This window comes from Amphiura filiformis, chromosome 3 (genome assembly GCF_039555335.1).
Source record: "Amphiura filiformis chromosome 3, Afil_fr2py, whole genome shotgun sequence".
Taxonomy (NCBI): domain Eukaryota; kingdom Metazoa; phylum Echinodermata; class Ophiuroidea; order Amphilepidida; family Amphiuridae; genus Amphiura; species Amphiura filiformis.
Window position 1 is genome coordinate 23,538,359 of NC_092630.1, and position 21,847 is coordinate 23,560,205.

At 36.6% G+C, this 21,847-nt stretch overlaps 1 protein-coding gene across 1 annotated transcript in view; it reads left to right on the plus strand.

Annotated features, from left to right (window-relative positions):
• The window catches only part of LOC140148246 (ubiquitin-conjugating enzyme E2 H), a 66,951-nt gene that overhangs the window by 21,624 nt on the left and 23,480 nt on the right, over positions 1 to 21,847 (plus strand). The window contains exon 2 of the mRNA XM_072170123.1: positions 19,862 to 19,938. Coding sequence (XP_072026224.1) covers positions 19,862 to 19,938 — 77 coding nt within the window. The remainder of the gene's footprint in view (positions 1 to 19,861; positions 19,939 to 21,847) is intronic.

Sequence of the window (21,847 nt, forward strand, 5' to 3'; positions counted from 1 at the left end):
AGAGCACAATTTTTGTGAAATCTCACATTGCCCCTTTAATTATCGCCATCTCGATTAAGTTCACCTGTAGAGTTTCTTTTTCAACTAAGGGCCTCCTTTCAGGGCACTTGAGCTAGAAACTTAGTGTGGTCAAAAATTTACATGAAATAACAGGAAAACTGTCTGGACTGTGTTGCAATGGACGATATTATATAGTTCATCAGTTTCCTTTTGTAGTATCCTGAATAACAACTTGTTTTTACATGGAAAATGTTGTATTTGACATTCATGTTATACATGGATTACTGAAATGTCTGAATGATGTATCAATGGGTTGGTGATAGCCAAGATGATAAATACCTGTTGAAATATATCTGTATGTGTCTGCTGTCTAACACAATTCCATCAATCCACTCTGCTTCCCAAATTATGCAAAAGCTAAGAAACTTAAAAGTTAATAGCATTAAAGGGTATACAGACTCTGTTCGACATAGAATATTGGATGTAATGTATCTTTGTTAAATTTAATCTATTCCCATTCTATTTCCAGTAAAACTTCTGATGAAAACAAGTACATGTATGACATGCTCTGGTGCTGTAGGCCTATGGGTAATCAAGTCACATTATAGTAATGAACATAAGCCAATGAACTTGCTGACTTACATGTATGACAAAGTTATCTGAATATGCAATGAGTTAATTTGCATATTTTGTCATATATTATGGGGCTGCATTAATATTTCACAACATACAGTGCAGAAAATAAGGTACAATTTATGTTCACCAGTGTATATCCTAAACAAAGACAAATATGTCAAAATTTAAACAAGCAGCCAGTACAACATGTACTCTTTAGCGCTGACCTCATTTGTTGAAATTGGATGAGAATTAAAGAATCAGTGATCTAAAACCTAAGGAAGAAATGAAATCATAAGTTGCACAAGTGTGTTCTAATCAATTAAAGCATGACACTAGTTTTAATAATTTAACAGTGTTCGAGAACACTTTGTGTACAAATCAATATGGCATGCAAATGGAACAAACTGCAACTTTTACATTTGCATCTTCCGTGGGTTTTTGGATCGTTGTGTCTTTATTTCTTGAACAATTTCAACAAATGAGGTCTTAAATTCTAGCTAAAAGATGCAGCTATTGGCTGCTGGTTCCAATTATAACATTGTCTTTGTTTATCATATACAAGGGTGAACTGGTACATTAATTCTTTTGTGCACTGTAGTTAATGTTTCCCACAAACTGCCATGCAAGAATGCTAAGATAGTGTTCCTATGACTTGGAAATCCATAATGTAGGTGATCGAGAGTGAACTTTTCCCTTCGATGCTTTGATGATATGAACAGTGTTTCTTTTTCATGTTGCACTTATATAAAATGCCATGTACCTTGTGACTAGATGCAACATATGTCGAGACATCCCTGATAGGGTAGCCTCAGAACTGCAGAATAACAGCTTTGACAATTTCATGATCATATTATAGAATGGTCATGTGCTGCTGCAGCCTGTCACGCTGTCCGGCCCTCCCAGACCTACTTGCAGCATCAAATGACACGTAACTAAAATACAAACTTGTTTTATTATTGTGGCTCTGAATGCTGATGTATGTGTTGGTCTCTCTGTGACTGGACAAAGTGTATCAAATAGCACCGTAGCTAAAAGCCTACAACACACACTCAATACATGCATCAGATTGTTATTATTATTAGATTCAATGAGTCTCTTGAAATGGAAGCAAAGCGTTTTGGGACAGATATATGCAGTATGCACTCTAGGTTCTTAAACATATGCTCGTGTGGCAGTGTAGGGACCGAGTTCTTGAACTATGATGCATTTGTAGAATGACCGTTGAATGTCTGTATGGTACAAAAACTCATACTCCACGAATTTGAGGTTTGGACTAGGGGATTCTTGAAAGAAATAAGACAATTTTTGCTCATACTAGTGTTATAGATGTGCAATGTCTGATTTCCGACATAAGTGTCAGTTTGTGGTCCTGTGCTGATACACAAGTCAAATTTGAATGGTAGGATACAGGCATCTGATATTTTGGTTTATTTATATGGCTGTAAACATATTCTCCTGTCCTGATACTAGATCAAGACCTTCTATTTGGTCAGTGGTGGCTTTTGATATTTTGGTGTAGAGTTTGGGGTTTTTGTCATGGGCTGTGAATAATTATCTGTCCCCAGGGCTGGGGAACAGCAATTTTGGCAGGGCAAAAAAGGGGGGAGAACTTTTTGGTAGGTAGAAAGGGCAGGCTTTTGATTTATGGTAAGTCAAAATGGTGACCCAAACTCAATTGTAAGATTTACACATGTAATCAGGGGAGTGAGAGTAAATCCCTCATTTCCCTGGTGATATGTTTAACAATTTTAATGTTAAATTGGTCCACATTTGTGACACTTTTAAGGCCGTACTACACCCATATATTGGTTTGATTGGTCTAAAAAAATATTTTTTCATTTATAGCTAGGCGATATATGTACGGATCATGTGAAATAAAAATAATTATGAAAAAACTTTGTAAAAGTGTGTCTTTTAACCCATTTGTCTTAAAGTTGACTGGTTGGTAAGGACGCTTATTTTTTTGGCCATCCACTTTTTACGTCTGTGACAGGCGGCGAGGGAAGCGCAACACGTGACGTCTGAGGCTGGCGAAGATACACTGACAGCCCCATTCAAAATACACGGTTAGCAATTACAAATAGAAAATTATCATACTTGCAGTGGGGTACTTTGTCGTACCCGACGGTTTTAGAGTAAGATAATTTTGCTTTGACACCACATAACAAATTTAGAATTCTTTGTGACGATTTCATGATTATGTGTTAAATCTAATGGCGACCTCAAAATTGGCGATATCGGTTCCATCACCGCCTGGTCTGTGATGTCAACGGATGTCACTCTCCATAGGGATGGGCGATACCAGCTTTTGTCGATTGTCAATCTAGAGCAGTCAGGGGGGTGGCGGCCGAATTTTTAGAAAAAATAAAATTAAATAAAAAAATTAAAAAATGGCGCATGAGCGCCTTATGCTTGACGCATACGACGCAGGAGGTTGTCTGAGGAGGATGTTCCCCCTCAGAAATAAGAAACTGGTGCAAAATGAAGATCTAATTGAAGCGATTTGGTGGACAATTTTGGCGCTATTACTCACGGTGTAAAATTTTAGTTTGGCGGCGAATATTTGTGAAATGTGCGGTTCATGAAGCCTTTCTTGGACAAGTTTCCCTATTGTCGTGAGGCCTATAAATTGTTTTAAACATAAATCGCTGAAAGAAGAAGCGAAAATGGCCACTTGTAAATCGATTACGCGGGGGAGTGTAAAATGAAGAAAATTGAAGTGTTTTGGTGGACCATTTTGGTACTAGTGTGTAAAATTTTAGTTTGAAAAAGCCGCGGAATTTGTTAAATGATGGTCCATGAAACCTTCCTTGGACAAGTTTTCCCTGTAAGCCTATACCGCAAATTGTGTTAACATAGGGCTTAAATTTGCAAATGTTGGAAGAAGAGCGAAAATGATCATATGTTTATCCACTACGCAAGGGTTAGTCTGAGGGGGATGTTCCCCCCTGAGAAGTTTGAAAAATTTGCAAGATGAAGGTCGAATTGAAGCCATTCGGTGCATTGTTTTTACACTACTAGGCCTATTTGAATCAATCGCTTTAAACAGAAAAAAGGGCCCGAACTCAATTTGCAAAACTTGAGATTGGCAATTACTAAAGCATGCATAAATCGATGAAGTCGGTATGGAGTCCGTCTTAATACTGACTTTGGTGGCAAAATGTGAGGGGCCCTGCATATCGGCGGACCATAGTAATTTTCACATGCTTTTAGGACGAGGACCCGCCTTCAAGCAATACCTAAAATAATCGCAGGCATATATATAGGACCTACTTCCAATCGTCCCGACTGTGCGATTATTTAGACATCGGCCTACTCAATTACGTGCAATTTAGTTTATCTCCTCCTTTCCTCCATTTTCTCTTCTCATTTTCTCCTTTCTTCCCCTTCTCTTCTCTTTTTTTTTTTGGGGGGGGGGGCCGTCAGCCCCCTCGAATCCGCGCCTTAAATGAGTCAATGTTTATGTTGGGGGAGGGGAGGGGGGTACTGAGGCCTACCACATTTAATTACTTAACTTGCTTACTCTTTGTGGGATTTGAATCGCAACACAGGTAATAATAAAAATAGTAGCAAACTTCACTTTACTAACAAGATACAACAACTTTACAACTTTCTTTTTAATTAATGAAACAAAGCTTATTTTTGACTCAGAGTTTAATTTTAAGATGCTAGCCGCAGTCAATAACTTTGCACATTCTTCGGGTTCCTTTGTTTCCACTCTTGTTAAAAGAAGACAAAACCTGATGATCAGCTGACTCTTTCTGTTGACAATTTAAGTTTAAAACATTATTAACACAATTTGTGTGTTGATTGTAAACAAAACCAATAGGCCTACAATTGGCTAGTTTCAAATCTTTCGTAACATATTTTAAACCGTGTTTTTGTACTGAAAATATTTTGTAAAAAGATTTGCAATTACTTTGATTGGGATCGAACATTGCCACTTTACAATGCTCAAGGTCACCAAAACTCAGATGTGTGAAAAATCCTTTTTGTTAAAAATTGTATGAAATCATCCCTCAGCGTAAACTAGTTTCTATACACTTCTAAATGTGAATGATACGGTAGGTAGCTGAAAAGTGTTTTGTGACGTTACATGTACGTACATTAGGAAAACAATTGTTATTTAAAGCACCGTAACATTTTTCAAAATCGGGATTTTTACCTAGGCCTAATTGTAATAAATATAACATAACAAACACACCCTGAAATGTTTTATCGTGTAGGCCTACATGCCCCGCCAATACCCGCCATGATGTGCTGCTGAGTGCATATCCCATAGACAATCCATTGGATTATTCAAAACACTGTACAATGTAGGCCTAGGCCTAGCGGTGAGCCCGGCTGCGAGATCTGGATCTGGATCATTTATACTCCAATGAAAAGCTCTGCACCCGGGATTCTGCTAGAGTTGGAGATAGCCTAGTCTAGACCTACCACACAATTTATTCGCTACCTGAAGTCGCTAATAGAGAATGAGAGATTAGAATATTTGTTTATATTTGTTTTCAATTTTCAATACGTTCCATTCAATAATTCTTTAGGCCTATTCTGTCATGTCTGTAAAGTACGGTATCGTGACGCAGCGTCGGTATCAGAGAATCCAGCGGTATCGAGTATCGCGCAAACTTAGTCAAAGCCCAAAACCAATTATAAAAATATGGCGTCGATTTAGTGGCTTATCTTCGAGCGAGCAGTGATTTTATCAGTTCCAAGTTTCACACGGATTTTTCATCTTTTTCTCAAAGTGGAAGGAATACATACCCGCTACAGGTAAGTGACGAAACCGTTACTACACATGAAGTTTTAGGGTGTGTCCAACAGTTTAATATTGAGGTTTTACCATTGTCAACATACCGATTCACATTATTATCGTGTTTTCTAAGCTTTCTATTTTCTCAGAAAACTGAGCAAAAATTCACCTAATACTGAAAATTGACTGTTTTGACTGTTCTTTAATTTCAACCATATCAAACCTGAAACAAATGTGCTGCCTTGTGAACACAAATTTTGCATATCATTGTCAACTGGAAGGGGGAAAATAAGTTTAATTTCATTGATAACATGAAATTGATGCATATTTGTCTTTTCAAAGCTGTGCATAATTAATGCATTTCCAAAATAAAAAATATTTTGGTACTATTAGGGTCTGTCATTGCTGATAAATAAGTGTGTAAAGTGGATTCACGTCAGCAGTTCTGAAATTGCAAATATGATCAAAATTGTGATGGGGTCATCATGTACCTCTCTTTGGCTTGTACAACTAAAAGCATGTAAGCTACATTATTATCAATACCACCAATAGAACGAGAAGATTTGCCCTTCATTTTGCATACCACTTTGACCAATTTTTTTTCTCATTTCTTCGCAAAATGCAAAAAACCCGCAAAAAAAATGTGATGGGTGTAGTACCCCCTTAAAGATTTCAAACTCACAAAATCAACAACAGGTAATAAAGCCAAATAGCTGGGGGAGATTGATATAGCGCAATCCAATATAGCGTATGTATCAATAATCAATGAGCTTGCAGTGATTTTCACAGACTTTGGGCCTTTAAGCTCTCCTTATTTCCAACACTGTATGTACCAGTATGGATCTAAAGCTTAGCTCTTCAAGTTCAAATGAGAGTACTAAATTGTGACACGATCAGGGGAAATGAGTCGGATGTCGCTAATATTGATTTTGAGATATTGGCAAAGAAAGTGTTCAAATTCTTTTGTTTTCTTTTGTTTTCAGCGATTGATAAATTGATGTAACTTCGCAAAGAAAAGTCATATCAACATGGGGTTTTCAGTTTCTGAAAGCTATAAATGTCCTCTTTAGAAACATATGTAAAACTCATTTTCGACCAGGGTCAACATGTGACTCATTCCCCTTGATCATGTGACAATTGTGACAATTTGAAAATGGCAATGTAAAATTGCATACAATCTTTCTGTTACAAACAGTAATAACCTAGAGATAATACTTGGTGATATTGTGCATTATCATAAAGTTAGTGTGTGTGTGTAGAGATGTGATTCTGCCTTCTAGCTTCTTGCATTCAGTGATTTCAGTCTTACATAATAGAACAAGCAGCTTCAAGGGATTCAAAAGACTTCAATCTTTCAGGCATTGGGCTTTTCCAATTAAAATCCACACTCCCCGTGTGGAAGATTTTGGAAATATCTACCACAGGGGGAGCATGAATTTTAAATGGAATGAACACATTAGGCAGTTCCATTTGAATTTCATACACCCTCTGATGAAGACTCAACCTGAATCTTCCACAGAGGGAGGATGAGTTCCAAATGGGGCTGCCTAAGGTGTTCATTCCATTGAAATTCATACTTCCCCTGTGGTAGATATTTTCAAAATCTTCCACAGGGGGAGAGTGGGTTTTAAATGGAATAGCCCATTGATTCTTTCTGGTATTGGTTTCAAAATGTTATTAACATTGAAAGGTGAAAGACCTTTTTCAACGGGTGAGAATGCCTACGGTAGAGTATCACTACACAAATTTTTCAAAGGTTTTATAAACTTGTCAATTCTCAGGTTTAAGTGAAAGTAAGGGTCATATGTCTCAGCTGTGGTCATCACATTACTCGGGAAGAAGTTAATGGTGACTGGTCACTGGTCAGTCTTGAGACCAAGAGCAGGGGGAATCTTCTATGGAAGTGAGATAGGTAGTACAGTTACCTAGTGATCATTTGGTTTTGGCATGAGATATATGACACCAAAAAGGGCTGTTTGATTTGACATTTCAGAGTTGTTTTAGTACATCAGTGGACAAAGATAAAGGAAATCACAAAATTGGATTATTAAAAAAAAAAAGATCTGTATTTGGTTCTTGATAATTTAGAAAGGGGTCATTAGGCAACAAAAAAATGGGAGTTATTGGATTTAAAGAGCATGTTGAAAATTAAGTCGGTGCAGTCCACATCACCAGCGATTCCAGGTGTTGAGTAACTCTCCATCATGGACATTTGGGATATATGTCATAATGTCCTCCAACTGAAATTAAAAGACAGTGGTGGCACCAGGAATTTTTTTTTTCAGGGGGGGCATGAGGGTAAAAGTGATTTTCAGGGGGAAAAATCAACAAATTTTGCGTAAAATTGCTGCAAAAAGTAGAAATATTTTGTAATTTTGGGTTTTTACTGGGGACAAGAGTTCTGACTGGGGACATCCCCCCTAGCACCGTCACTGCTAAAAGACCATGGACACACCTGATTAAATTGTGGGCATTTCCTCATGTCTCAAGGGACACATAGCATCAAATGTATCTTTTTGTGTTATTTGCAGCTTTAAAATAGCAAATACCAGAGTTTGCACCCACACATGTCAAAATTACTAGAATTCCAAGTACTTGTCAATTGATGTAAAATTATGAAACATGAACTTCATCCATGGTGTTGTCTTTTTTAAAGACATTTCTTGTTCTCAATATGTTAAATTATGCTCAGGGATTTTCAATGAGCTTCCAATCCCGCTTCCAATAGTTCTTATTGTTACATGAGAGAAGGTGAAAACACACAGGTTCTTTCCCAAGTGTAGATATTTTTAGCAAGCTTGCGTTTAATCATATTGACTCATTAGACGAGACTTGTGACGAGAGTGCAGCGAGTTGTCGGAAATGCACACACACTGGCTGTGATGCAGGACTGATGTATCAAAGAGTATTGTCAACATTTGTTACTGAATGGGATTTTTAGGGGGGTGTCATGCTTTTATTGTCAAATTGAAGGCAAATGAAGTGTATTTTTTTACATTTACTGTTAACTTGTATCTCAAATTAAGAATTAAGAAAATTATAATTTTCTTAATTGTTAATTTGAGATTTATACAGATCATTGAGATACTGCATCATAAAATCATGGGCAAAAAGAGTTTTAAATTGAAATTCAAATTTTGTTAACAGAACAACAGATATTTTAAATTATCTAATTTAGCAAATTGCACAATATTGCAATTGAGTGGAATTTAGTTGCAAGGATTTCATGTCTTTGGGCAGAATTTGTTATAATAATTGCTGCAATAATGATCATGTTGTATAACATGAGATACAGCTGGTATGGGAAACAGTCAACATACTGCATGTATGCTGATATCATCAGAACGAAACTGCAATACTGACTACATTATGATGCTATATATTGTTGTCTAACGCTACACAGCTGCTATGGAAAAACTCAGCATAGTCCATATAACGATATCCTCACAGAATGAAAAATAATTGCAAAAAAATGTATTGCTGTGAATTGTACCATTGTACCTTAAGCAGAGTTGGAAATAGCTGGTATTGCGTAGCAAAATACTACACAATTTTATCATTTTGCTACACAATTTTGGAGTTGAGTAGCATTTTTATGCCATAGACTGATGTATTTGAATGTACCAAGAGAAATGTAATGAAAGCATAAAAAATGCTTAATTCCAACACTGATCTTAAGGTGTCTGGCATTTCAACGAGCACATTCTAAAAATAGATAGCTATAGTAACACACATGATACACACAAAATAAATATCTAGTTCAAGACGATGCGAAACTAGCCAATGGTACTAATCAAGCGTTAGGTGCAGGTAATTAAGTAAGAGTATCGTGTATCAATCTTGTCATTTGAAGCCCAATTAGTAAACCAATCTGGTATTGAAATTACCTGTTTCTTTCTTGATTTGTATGTACCGTATTCATTCCGTTAACCGCCCAAGGCACTTATCAAAGTGATTTTGGGTGGGGGACTGGGCGCTTTTTTTTTACATTGTGTACATAATTGCATCCGTAAAAAATGGCCCAAAATATTCATCCATCATCAGTGAGCCATTTATATCAGACCATGATCCAGATTTGCATGTTTGGGCAGTTAATAATATCATGGTTTGCTTGTTGTAAAGTCACTGGGTGTGTGCTTATAGGGGCATGGGCAGTAAATGGAACAAATACGGTACATGTATGAAAAAATAGAAGCTATGATTTACTCTAATCAGTTAATGGGAAAGATTTGTTTAAAATATAATGATATCATGATACATGTAGTGTACTTGGGAGCATAGTTGGGAGGCCCTACTACGTCAAATGGGAAAAAATGGTAAATTGCTCAAAATCATCCAAATTGCCGTTAGTCGCAGTATATAGTGCAAAATAGCTGTAAATTGCACAATTATGCTAGTTTGTGACCCATCACTACAACTCTTGTTAAATTTTGATAAATTGCTGAGAATTGGGATAGGCTAAATGTATTGTGGTAAATTTTACAAAATTGCTGCAAATTCTAATCAATTCTGCTAGTAAAATTGCACAATAGTCTGCTAAGAAACAGCAATTTTGCATTGAATTATACAAAAATGTGCTAAATGAGCAGAAATGCTAGTGCATGAATAATATTTATAAACTAAGTGTGTTTAAATAAATGGTCAATTCCATGCAAAGTATTCTATACTTAGCTACATTTGTATATATTTGGTGACAATAAAAGATTATTTTTAAAATGCTTCAATTTCACACTGCATGCATAATACACACACCTGCATTTATATGTGTTCTCAATGTGGGATGAGCTTCAGGACTGGCTTTTTGAGCTGATCAGAGAATATTACGAGGGGCAGTCAGTATGTTTTAAGAGTTGACTCGTGGCGTCATTTGTGGATCGCTTTTCATGGCATTTCTCAATGATTACATAAACACTGTACCTTTGTCTTTCAAACAACACATGTAAAAATTATATCATACACATGATTACGTAACAGCATTAGCATAAAATCAATAGTCTATGGACACTGCCAAATCACGCAAAAAGGCGGGCCTTTTAAATTACAGAAAAAACATGTGTTTACAATGTCCGAGAACGGCAAAAGTACAAGGTGCATATGGCTAGTTTTGGGCAAGAATAAACACTAGGTCCTCAGTTTGCATTTGGTAAAATATGAGAGTTGTCATTAAAATTTGTTGGAAATGGGACGTCTGGAAACTTCAACAAATTTAGGGCTTGAATGGAAGCGAAATTATTCTGCAAAAATGGCGAAAATGAAAAAGCAGTTATTACAAATGACATCAATTATCTCCAAAATGAAACAGACTAAATTTTAATGACTGGTCACGTGTGAGAGCTGGTACTCAGTGCGATGATAACTGGTGCAAATCAAACAACAATCTCATGCATGCGTAGGTGGGATGACCGATGCAACATGGTGGAAATGCACGAAAATTGCAAAATTCCATGTAAATAGGGCCTAAAATATTACAAAATGCTATGAAAATTGTGATTTAAATATTCATATTAATTTTTATGGATGATCTCAACCTGAAATAAACAGAAAAGTTTTAAAAATAAATTTCTCATTCAATCGATGGCCTCTCTCTTTGTACCACTACTTTTTGTATAAATGTAACAATGCTAGAATAACAGTTATATTTTAATCACAGATTCAAATATTTTCTAGGGAGTCTCCTGTTTAAATGTTTGGAGATTAGTCAACAGAACTGGCAAAAAAATTTAAATTTCCACGTTTGCTATTTTTGGCAATATCAAGATTTTTAAAGAAAGAAAAGCCTTGTTTTTGTCAAAAATAAGACATATTTGACCACGCATTTTAAATAAACTAAAACCTTCACAGCCCAACAAACATGGTTTAATGAACGGGTAGTTTGTGTTTTATTACTGTTCCAAAAGGCAGCATTCTCCATTCTTTAATTCCCAAGAAAATATAGTAAATACAACAATACCTCATTTCAGCCTCTTATTTCCCTTAACAAAAACGACTCAATTTCACCAGGTGACTAGACCATTGATTTTATGCTAATGCTGTTACGTAATCATGTGTGTGATATAATTTTTACATGTGTTGTTTGAAAGACAAAGGTACAGTGTTTATGTAATCATTGAGAAATGCCATGAAAACGATCCACAAATGACGTCACGAGTCAACTCTTAAAACATACTGACTGCCCCTCGTATATTGACTGTTCATCCTCAATCATTCTACGTGGCTACCTGTGTCAGTGGCCCCCCAAATAACTTGAACCAGGCCTCCATTGGGCCCCACAAATTTTTTATCTTCTAAAGCATATGTTTATAATTTAAATACCAAAATGAACTTGTATCTTGGAGACTGCTGGTTCATATCCTGCTTGAGCCCAGTCTTCTTTGCTCCTCTAACTGCTGTCCACATTGGAGGACCTATAAGTGCTCCTGTGGCAAACATCATATTTGTACTTTTTGAACAGTCCCAAGTGGGGCTCATGTAAATTTACATTTAAGCTTGCACCAGCAAAAAATATTTGCAGATCATATGTGACCATCCAGCACAACTGAGCCCTGAAGTCGCCAATCATCATTTTTGAGATATTCAACCAAAATATTCTGCTTGAAATTAGCTTTAAAATGATGTATATCATGTCTATATATATATATATAGTACTTGACATTTAAGTAGTGAAAATCAATAAAACAGTCAATAAATCCTTTGTTTCCTATTGTTTATTGTTAAGTTCAATGGAGCAAATCTCAATAGTGGCACTGGCGACATCTGGGCTCAATTGTGGAGGATGGTCACATATAGTGTATATACAATAACACTGGGTAAATATGTGTTAATTTAGCAACCTACTCTTTTCTAAACTGACTAGAGGATGTTCATGTATATGGCTCTCTGCACATCCCTTCAAAGGACGGGAGTACTCTCATGGTTCAGTCAATACCCCAGCAAGTTACCACCAGACCTCAGGCGAGTAGTACTCTTTAGAACAAGTACCGGTTCTATAACCACTTTACAACAAAACTGTGGAAAGTCCTGAAGGGAAATTGGCTTGTCCAATTTCCTTTTGCCCTATTTATTATTTTCCAACATATTTTATTGATCCATTCCTACATGTTTTATAAGGGACATGAGTTTAAACCCCAGGGTTTTACACTTACATTAGCAGAAATTCTGAAAGTGTAAGTCCTTCTAAAGAGCAATTCTTCAAATTGTGATCGGTTGATGATGTTTAAAATCTTTAATGACCTACAGATTTGGATCATTTTGGCAAAAGGAATCGAGAACAATTTTGAATTTACATGTTTCTTTTTTATTTACAAAATTTAAGTCCGGTGGAAGCCTGAATGGAGAGAAATGTTTTTTCCCTGAAATTTGGGGGAAAATGTGTTGTCAGGATTTCTTTAGGGTCAGTCCTTTTAAAGCAAGCAAACACTTTCAATAAATGTTTTGCCTGTCATGGTAGACAGTTCTGGGTACTGTGCAACCTTTTCTCCTATCAGGTCTTTGCCCTATGCTGTCAAGAAGTGTGACAACGTAATATCGTACAGAGATTGAGCTATACTTTGTTCAAACCCATAAGTGATAAAAATTTGTTTTTTGTTACCGCGCATCAGTAAAGTCCCAACTTACGTTCATGTGAAGTGGGCATCATACGTGGCATAAAGCGCAACTAACGTAGGAGCTGCACCTAAATGTGTGCATAACACTGCACACCATTCTATATCAATCCATGATGTTGTGAATCTATTTTTATGTTGAACAAAGTATAGGTAGAGACATTTACCAGCGAGTGAGCATGCATGCAAGCAAGACTAAGTTACATATAGTTTGGTTTTCAATTGATTGCCAATTATGTCCAAATGAATGTGACACAAGTGTGACACAGGCAATCAGAATAAGACACGTGGTGGTAAAATTCATTTTGAGATATGACCAAAAGGATGGATTATTTCCTTATGTATGTTATTACATTTTGCAACTTGAAATTGAATATTTTGAGAACTACTCTTGTCACATTTTGATGGTGGTTTCTTCATGATATAGTTGCTTGCTGAAAAGGATGGAGATTTTAAAGCAAAAACTTGAAAAGTAGGGCCTAATTTTCCATGACAAGATATTTGTTTTGGCTCCAGTGGCAGCACCAGGGGGGCATGGGAGAAAATTCCCCTGTCCAAAAATGATTTTGCCCCCCCCCTCTGAAATTCACTTTGGCCTCCCCAATCCCCCCCCCCGAAAAATTTGTTGCACCACCACTGTTTGGCTCATCACAAAACATGCTGTCACTGGCTAGAAATTGTCAGGTTCTACCTAGCTGTGCTCGAGATGCACAAATTTTTTTAATCGTCTGGTCTTCTCTCAAGTTACTTGTCCCAGTAAACTCATTCTAAATGCCGGTCAGCACGACAAATCCATGCGGGCACTGACTTACTGAGGTGGTATGGGTATGTGTGGCATGAGGCATGTCAAGGTTCATTTTTTCAGACCCTCCAGCAGTTCCGAAGACTTCAGTTGGGTATTATCCTCCAGTTCATTAGAACCAATTGGACTCTCAAAATTGTAGCTCTTGAACAAAAAGTTGGGGAAAATTAGAATTTTCATAGCTCTACAACTTGGCCAGTTTCAATTCACTAGACCCAAAAACATGATGAAATTTCAGTTCAAAAGCCCCCATTTTTGCCAGGAAAACAGCTACCAAAATAAAAGGTGCCCCCTCCTCCCACTCCCTGACAAATCTACAACTTTAATTGCCCCCTTCAACATTTTGGCCAAAACTCCACTGCTTGGAAAGTCAAATACAGTAATCAGTATCTGCTTGAATGGGCTATTCCAGCTTGAAAACATACACCCCTATGGAATATGTGACCTTAATCACACACACAGGGGCTGTAGATTTCAAATGGAGTCGCCCATTCAGGTAACCCCCATTCACACTCCCTGTGTGATAGATTAGGGTCCTGTCTTCCATAGGGGGTGTAGGGGTTTCAACTGGAATAGCTCTATTTACAAAGCAGATACAGCATGTAATTTGGGGAGGACTAGAACTAGCCCCGTTCGCAAACCGTAACACCCCTAAAAAAACAAAGCGAGCTAGCCCTGTGCGCAAACTGCGACACCCCTCGAATAGCGAGCAAACCAAGCCCAGTACACCCTGTGCTAGGGGTGGGGGCATAATCCTTTTACTAATCAGTAGTCTTCATGGCACATTTTAAGAGTGTGTTTGTGAAATATAAATTTTTGTCACATTTTTATGCAGAGAAGTGAGATAGTTGTCTCATATTGAAAATACTGGTACATATGTATATGTGCTATAAAAGCAAGTGGCAAAAGCCACTTGACTCTCTTTCTTTCCTGGCTTGTATGGTGTAGAGTTAATGTTCACCTTGCATCCTTCCGTCTCCATGCCAGCATATGTATTGAGCGAAATTTTCACAGCCTTCTATTTTTGCCATTTTAATTTCAAAACTACAAATTTTAAAAAGCCTGGGAAAATAATTTTTACTCATAGTCTTTAATATGTAGCTGTTTGAAATTTTAATCTGAATAAAAGCAAAGGGCAAAATAAGTGTGGAAAAATAAATACTGCTAAACTATCCTCAGCTGTAGACAATAAGCTAAAGATAGATCATAAGATGCTGCATGCCGTACATTGCCTCCAGGATTATACCCTTTCCACATGAAATACTATAATACTCACATTTATAGCCTTTTCAAGAAATTGTAAATTTTTTATTCCCATACAAAGATGAGATTTTTTTAAATGGATTATAATTTTAATATTATGTAATTCAGAAATGAATTATTATTTTAACCGCCTTCCCAAATGAGAATACCGGATGAAAATGCAGTGCTAGGCCTATATATACATCTTTTAATAGCATAGCAGTAAATACAGACTTATTACTTAGGAGACTTAGGGTGTTGTTGAATCAGGCTCTAGTAAAAATGGGCAGTATCAATACCAGGAATTAAACGTAGCAGATACATGTACCCACAGGGGCCACATCATCAATTTATATTGGTGGGTATATGCTCCCATAGAAACTGAAAATTGTAGCAGTAAGTTAGCTCAATGGACAAGGCAGTCGACTATGGTGCGAGAGGTTGTGGGCTTGAACCCCGACGGTGGTTAGTACACTCTTGTGTAAAATTAAGAATTGAGTTAGCTTGAAATACCCCTGGGACAATGAACTTACTGCTAATTGTCTTGTTGTAACCCGTATGAAACTCGGGGAGCTGATTCTTGCTTTGAAGGTCTATTGTGGATTGTCTAGGGTGTGCGCTTCTTGGCTTGGCCCCGGGGGCTTGGCTGCAAGTCCCTGTATTGTTACAAGCCGACGACGGATGTCGGCTTGTTCTGTCTCTTCTCAATTCTTCTTTCTTCTGGCAACTCGTGACATTTTGCGTGACTTGCCACGTTTCGCCCTAGCTCTCTTATGCTTCGACAGATTTCAACCATAGTTGAGCCAAATGACCACTGGACTAGGCCAAACCTTACATTTGACTTTGACCTTGCTGTAACCTTTGACCTAGCTATAATGGTCAAAAGTGTGATTTCACAAAAAATGCTACTCCTTCCACAAATTTCATGCAATGATCATGTGACTCATGCATATGAATCAACATGTGGCAGTGCTTAAAACTTCCTAAAAAGAATTGAGGTCAAAGGTCATTAAGGGGGTCATTTGCGGTGTGAAAGCTAAAAATATTCAAAAAATCACTGTCTTTACAAAATATATAGCAGAGAGTCGCCATTAGCACACATGCATTGCTACTAGCCAGGGTCTTTAGGATGCCTACAGGTTTGGGGTCAAAAGGTCATTAAGGGGTTACTTCGGTCAAAAACCAAAAATGTTCAAAAAAATTTTATCTCAAAATGTAAACAGACCAGAATAATATAACCACCATACATGAATTAGTGTTCCCTGATGTATGCATGGTATTTTTATTTTGGGGGTCAAAGGTCATTAAGGGGTCACTTCCTGTTTTTAGCTGAATAACTTCAAGAATTTTTATCTCAAGAACTGAACATGTTAGAATTTTAAATTAAAATTGTAACAATACATTTTGTCGGTGTACATAAGGTTTTTTTTACATTGAGGTCAAAGGTCATTAAAGGGGTCAAAAGGTCAATCAAAAATTTTCAAAAAATCAAAATCCATGTATAAGTTCCGATTAAGCTGAAATTCACCAGGAATATTTCTTATGACATCCTAAGGACAGTGCAAGAGCAGTTGACCCCATCCGTAACCCAGGGGTCAAGTTATAGGGTCAAATTATGCTTGTATTCAGCGTCTGTTGACTCTAGTTGTTTAATGGTTTATGGAATGATGTGGGCCGTAGTGGTCAGCAACAAAAAGTGGCTGAAAAGAACAACAAAATTGGCCATTTTTCACATACCACCTGTCCCCCCTCCCCTAGTATTGATGCCCATGCATGATTGGTTAGTATTTTCATTAACTATGCAAGCTAGGTCATGAGTTTGCGTTGTATTTTGAAATATGATCGCAGTCAGATCAGTTGGCAGCTTTGTTCATTAAACTTCATTTTTAATGAAATTCCAATGTGTGTCATGTCTGTGATTACAGAAATATAAAAATTTATATATACAGGGTGTCCCAAAAAAAAGAGGCCCCACATTACGCCCTCTTTTTCTCCTATTTTTGAAAAGTTGATCAAATATATTTTGGTATGTAAAGAAACCTCAAATCGTTAGCTTTAATAAACCAAAACAATTATTTCAATCGGCTCATAACTTTTGAAGATATGTCCTTTTAAAGAAATGTATCCGTTTTTCACTCTGTCCACGGAGGAGGTCTGGCTACTTCAAAGATTGAAAAGTGCATATACCATGCATGAATATAAAACATTACTCGATGATAACTTTATAAAATAACAACTTTCTTTAAGGGAATGGGCTTTACCGGTGGGCTTATGGGTTATGGATTTTGTTAAGTGTCATTAATTTGGGCGAAATTGATGTGGGATGGAACTTCTTTTGCTATACTTGCAATTACTTATGTTTTCTCGTTTCTTGCTTTCTTTTTATTGACAACATAAGTCATTTCTCTTTTTTTTTTTTTTTGTAGCCCTGAAAAGGGCTGTTTAGTTTGTCTTTGGTTCTTTTGAAGTGAGTTTACTGTGCTGCTCTGCCCTCTGCCTGGTTGCCTCCGTGGCGAATACAGGTTTCAGCCCTAGTTCTCATTGCATTAATTGCGTTGCATCCATCCTTAAGGCCTTGTCTACGGATACTTGTGAATGCAGCAGTGTCGGGGTTGTGAAGATGTTTGAAGCTAGCTGGTGATCCTCGCTTATAGTGAATGCTTTCCCAAGACTAATGCTATTATCTATCCATGTCATTAACCGTGTGTTTCGTTTAAATCTTTGATGTAGCCAAACCTCATCCGTGGGCAGAGTGAAAAACGGGTACATTTCTTAAAGAGGGCATATCTTTAAAAATTGTGAGTCGATTGAAAGAATTGTTTTGGTTTATTAAAGCTAACGATTTAGGGTTTCTTTACATACCAAAATATATTTGATCAACGTTTCAGAAATAGGAGAAAAAGAGGGCGCAATGTGGGGCCTCTTTTTTTGGGGACACCCTGTAGTTTGGAGTTATTAATTTAATCATGCTTCTGTCATGGAATTATATAAATAATGATATAGTTTTAAAAGTAGTTACTGAATGTGTCTGTGTTTATTTGTACAGTAAATATGAATCAGAATCTGATGCATATGAATCATTGGTGTTGTATATGAATTTATGTATGTCAAGATGATGTCATGGCTTCACAGTGTATTAGGCTAAGAAAAATAAATAACATGTATATCATCTGGATTTTCTCAAATTTTGGTGGGGGAGGCCCATATTATTTGTTAATTTGTTACAAATTTACTCTTCATTTCTGTGTAAAATTGCAATTACAAAGGCTTCGTCAACACCACATTAAAATGGGGAGGCCCCTAATATTTCATGATATTTCCCCAAAGCCCTACCCCTAGCTTGAAGATGAGTGTTTGCAATGTGTTTATAAATGATAACCAAGAACTCCTTATGTCTTTTCATCACAACAATTTTAGAAACATTTAAAGGAACAAATAAGAAAAGTATCAATTTTGACAATCTCCAAAAATCGGTGAGGGTGGGGACGATAAGACATTATTTATTTTACTTGGCCTTTAAACTCTGTATAGCATCTGTATGAGTCTTTTGGTGAATTTCAGGTCTAAAAGTGCAAGTTGAATTGTGCATTGATTCTTGCAACCAGGCCTTGAAAGCATACGTGCAAAATTGCAGTTAAAAATAACCTTATTTTTCTTCTTTTTTTTTCAAATGAAGTGCAATATTGGACTTGTTTTTCAAATCTTACATTCTTCCATTTTTTTCACACACATAATATGAAGTAGCAATATGTTCCTATATAAAAGATACCAATATTAAGCACCAGAGAAAAATGTGATTTGGAAAGCCAAAAAAACTCACCACGGTGCCACACGGCACCACGCACTATAGCAGTTTTTCTCTGGTTCCAACCTTGAATAGCTAGAAAGTTATGGTCTGTAACTTACAAACAAAATTTTTAATTAAATTTTTTTTTTTTTTTTAATTTGAATTTTTTTTGTGAAAAAATGCAATTGCACCCAAAAAGCGCAATTGTGGCCGCGAAAACCGTGATCGCATTTTCCTCCGGTGCTTAGATACCAGTAAGTAAATTCATACCTTGGAGGAAATTTAACAACAATCGATTACACTAAAATACAAGAGTTGACAAGCAGTACATCTAAAATGTAGAAAGATAGTAATGGTGTCTTGACGTGCAATAAACATGAAAAATCAGGAGAGAGAAAGATAAAAATCAAGAGCTATCGGGGTTTGAATCAAGAGTAAGACACTCCTGCCAGGGGGTTCCTTGATTTGTGCCTGGGAAACTAACCCCTAAAATATTTAATGAAAAGAGCCACAACAACATTGAAACATTCAACACATTGAATCTGTTCAAATTCAAAATGAAGCTAAATTTGCACACAAAAACGGTAAATTTCACTGTAAAGCAATGAAGAAATAATGCATTTTCTAAATATTTAGAGAAAATTTGGTAAACAAGTTTTCAGTGATTTGGTGATCCATACCCCATCAGGACCCAAGCGTGTTTCTGCACAGACTGCCTAGTTGAGCAAATAGCTATACCTGAGATATTTGAAAATGCTATTCTTCTCCTCAGATGAAGCCTATATACTTGTATATCCTTGTGCACACCATTATATACTCAAAACCCCCGTCTCCCCAGGTAGGCAGTTGATCACTCTCTACACTATTACAAATCAATTTTGTGTCTTTTGTTTTACCAACTACTAGTATATTGAATGAATTAAAGTTTTAACTTAAACACTACACTATTTTTCGCTCACCTGGAACGTTTTCACTACGTATGAATATCCACTTGTATATACTAGTATATTCTTTTGTAATTTCCATTATTTTCCTTGACTAGATGTTTTTCTCCACAGAATTGAAAGTTCACATGAAGTCACTATACTTGGGGGTCTAAATGAATTTATGGTTAAATTCTATGGGCCAAAAGGAAGTAAGTATAAGTATACATTGTGTGCATAGTAAGATGGTTGTGTTTGCATGTCTGTTTTTTGTTTATGTTTACTTGTAATACAGACGCTGTTTAGTGCCGTACTTTGCTTGTTTGTATGTGAAAGAAATGGAGCCAATATCGTTTTCTATGCTAAATGTGTAAGTGTGGGGAATGGCCAATTATGTCATGGAATTTGTTAGGTAAAACTACAATTTTATGCAAGGTTTGCATTGCAACTTTGCAGGTTTAAAACAGTTTTGCCAGTTTTTGCCAGCAAAATTGGCAAAACCTAACATTGCAGTTCGCTTATTTTCATATCAAAACAAATTGTTAACTTATAACAATAATTTCCTGGGTGTTGAAAGGCCATATTTTATAATTTTGTAATAATATAGATATCTGTTGTCATTGCTCACTTGTGCATTTACTGAAATGGCATATCAGATTCATATTTTAAGGACAAAATATTTTGAATGATTCATTAAAAGTTGCATGTTACCGTGGTTACTGTTTATGAGTTTTCTGTGTTACTTTTAATTTTTAACTGACTATATGAGTTTGTGCCATTTTTGCTGCTTTAAATCAGGCAAAAACAGTTTTTGCCACTTTGCCGGCAAAAACCAAACCCTGATTGTATGTTGTTTTATGTGTGTGTTTGTTGTTTCTGAGTGGTCATTGACATGGCCCTAAAAGTGGTCACTGATCAGCATTGATCCTAAAAATAGTATTTCTTGAAGTCCCCCTTTTGATATTGGCTTCTACCCTTAAACCTGGGCCCTCTTTAAATTCAATTTGACCATACCTGATATTGGCATGAATACATGTACTGTGAAGCTAATATAAGGGTTGAACATGATACACACCTTGTGCTGCCTTAAGTGTATGTTATTTTTTGCAAATATTCTTGTAATTATATTTTAAACAATAATGGCTTCAAGCTTTGCTGTATATAATCACAATAGTACCCTTTCCCAGTTAGGTATCTCCATCTACACAAAATAACAATATCAAAACCAAAATTGCACAAGGCAACTATTAGATACATTTTATTTGGGGGTCTGACAACAGCTAAGTGTAACACTATGTATTTTATATTAAATTTGATGATGTGCGCATCCCAATATAATTTAATTTAGAAGCCATCAAAATATGTGCGCTGATGACCAAGGAAAATATAAATAGGGAAAATTATATAGATTTTTTTTTAAAATTACACGCTTTTGATGGATTAATCAGCTCTTTAAAAACTGAATTTATGTAATTTGTAAAATAATATCAGGAAATGCAATATTGTGCATGTTTGTTGATAAGGTTGAATTCGTGTCGCACAGCTATATATTCTACTAATAATAAGTGAACCAACTGCCCCTCGTTCACCCAAGCCAAGCATGGTCAAATTACTAGCGCAAGTCGTGTGTTTACGGAGGAGACCCATCCATCTGAATGTAAAATGTATTGCCATATATACAAGCTTATAAAAGCCTGGCACAGTGAAACCCAGAAAATACTTAGATATTGATGGGGAAGATTTTATCCCCAGGAAGATTGATAGATATATATAGTAGCAATGGTGGAACTAAGGTTTGGGAAATAGCAAAAATGTTTGCATATCAGTATATCCAAAAATTGACTGTTTTGCATGAATTTTTAGATTTGATGGGGCTAGCACCCTAGGGCCCCACTCCCTTGGACCCCCTGAGTGGTGTTTGAGTGACTGTTTTTGCATGATTTTCTAGATTTGATGGGGCTAGCACCCCAGGGCCCCACTCCCTTGGACCCCCTGAGTGGTGTTTGAGTGACTGTTTTTGCATGATTTTCTAGATTTGATGGGGCTAGCACCCCAGGGCCCCACTCCCTTAGACCCCCTGAGTGGTGTTTGAGTGACTGTTTTTGCATGATTGTCTAGATT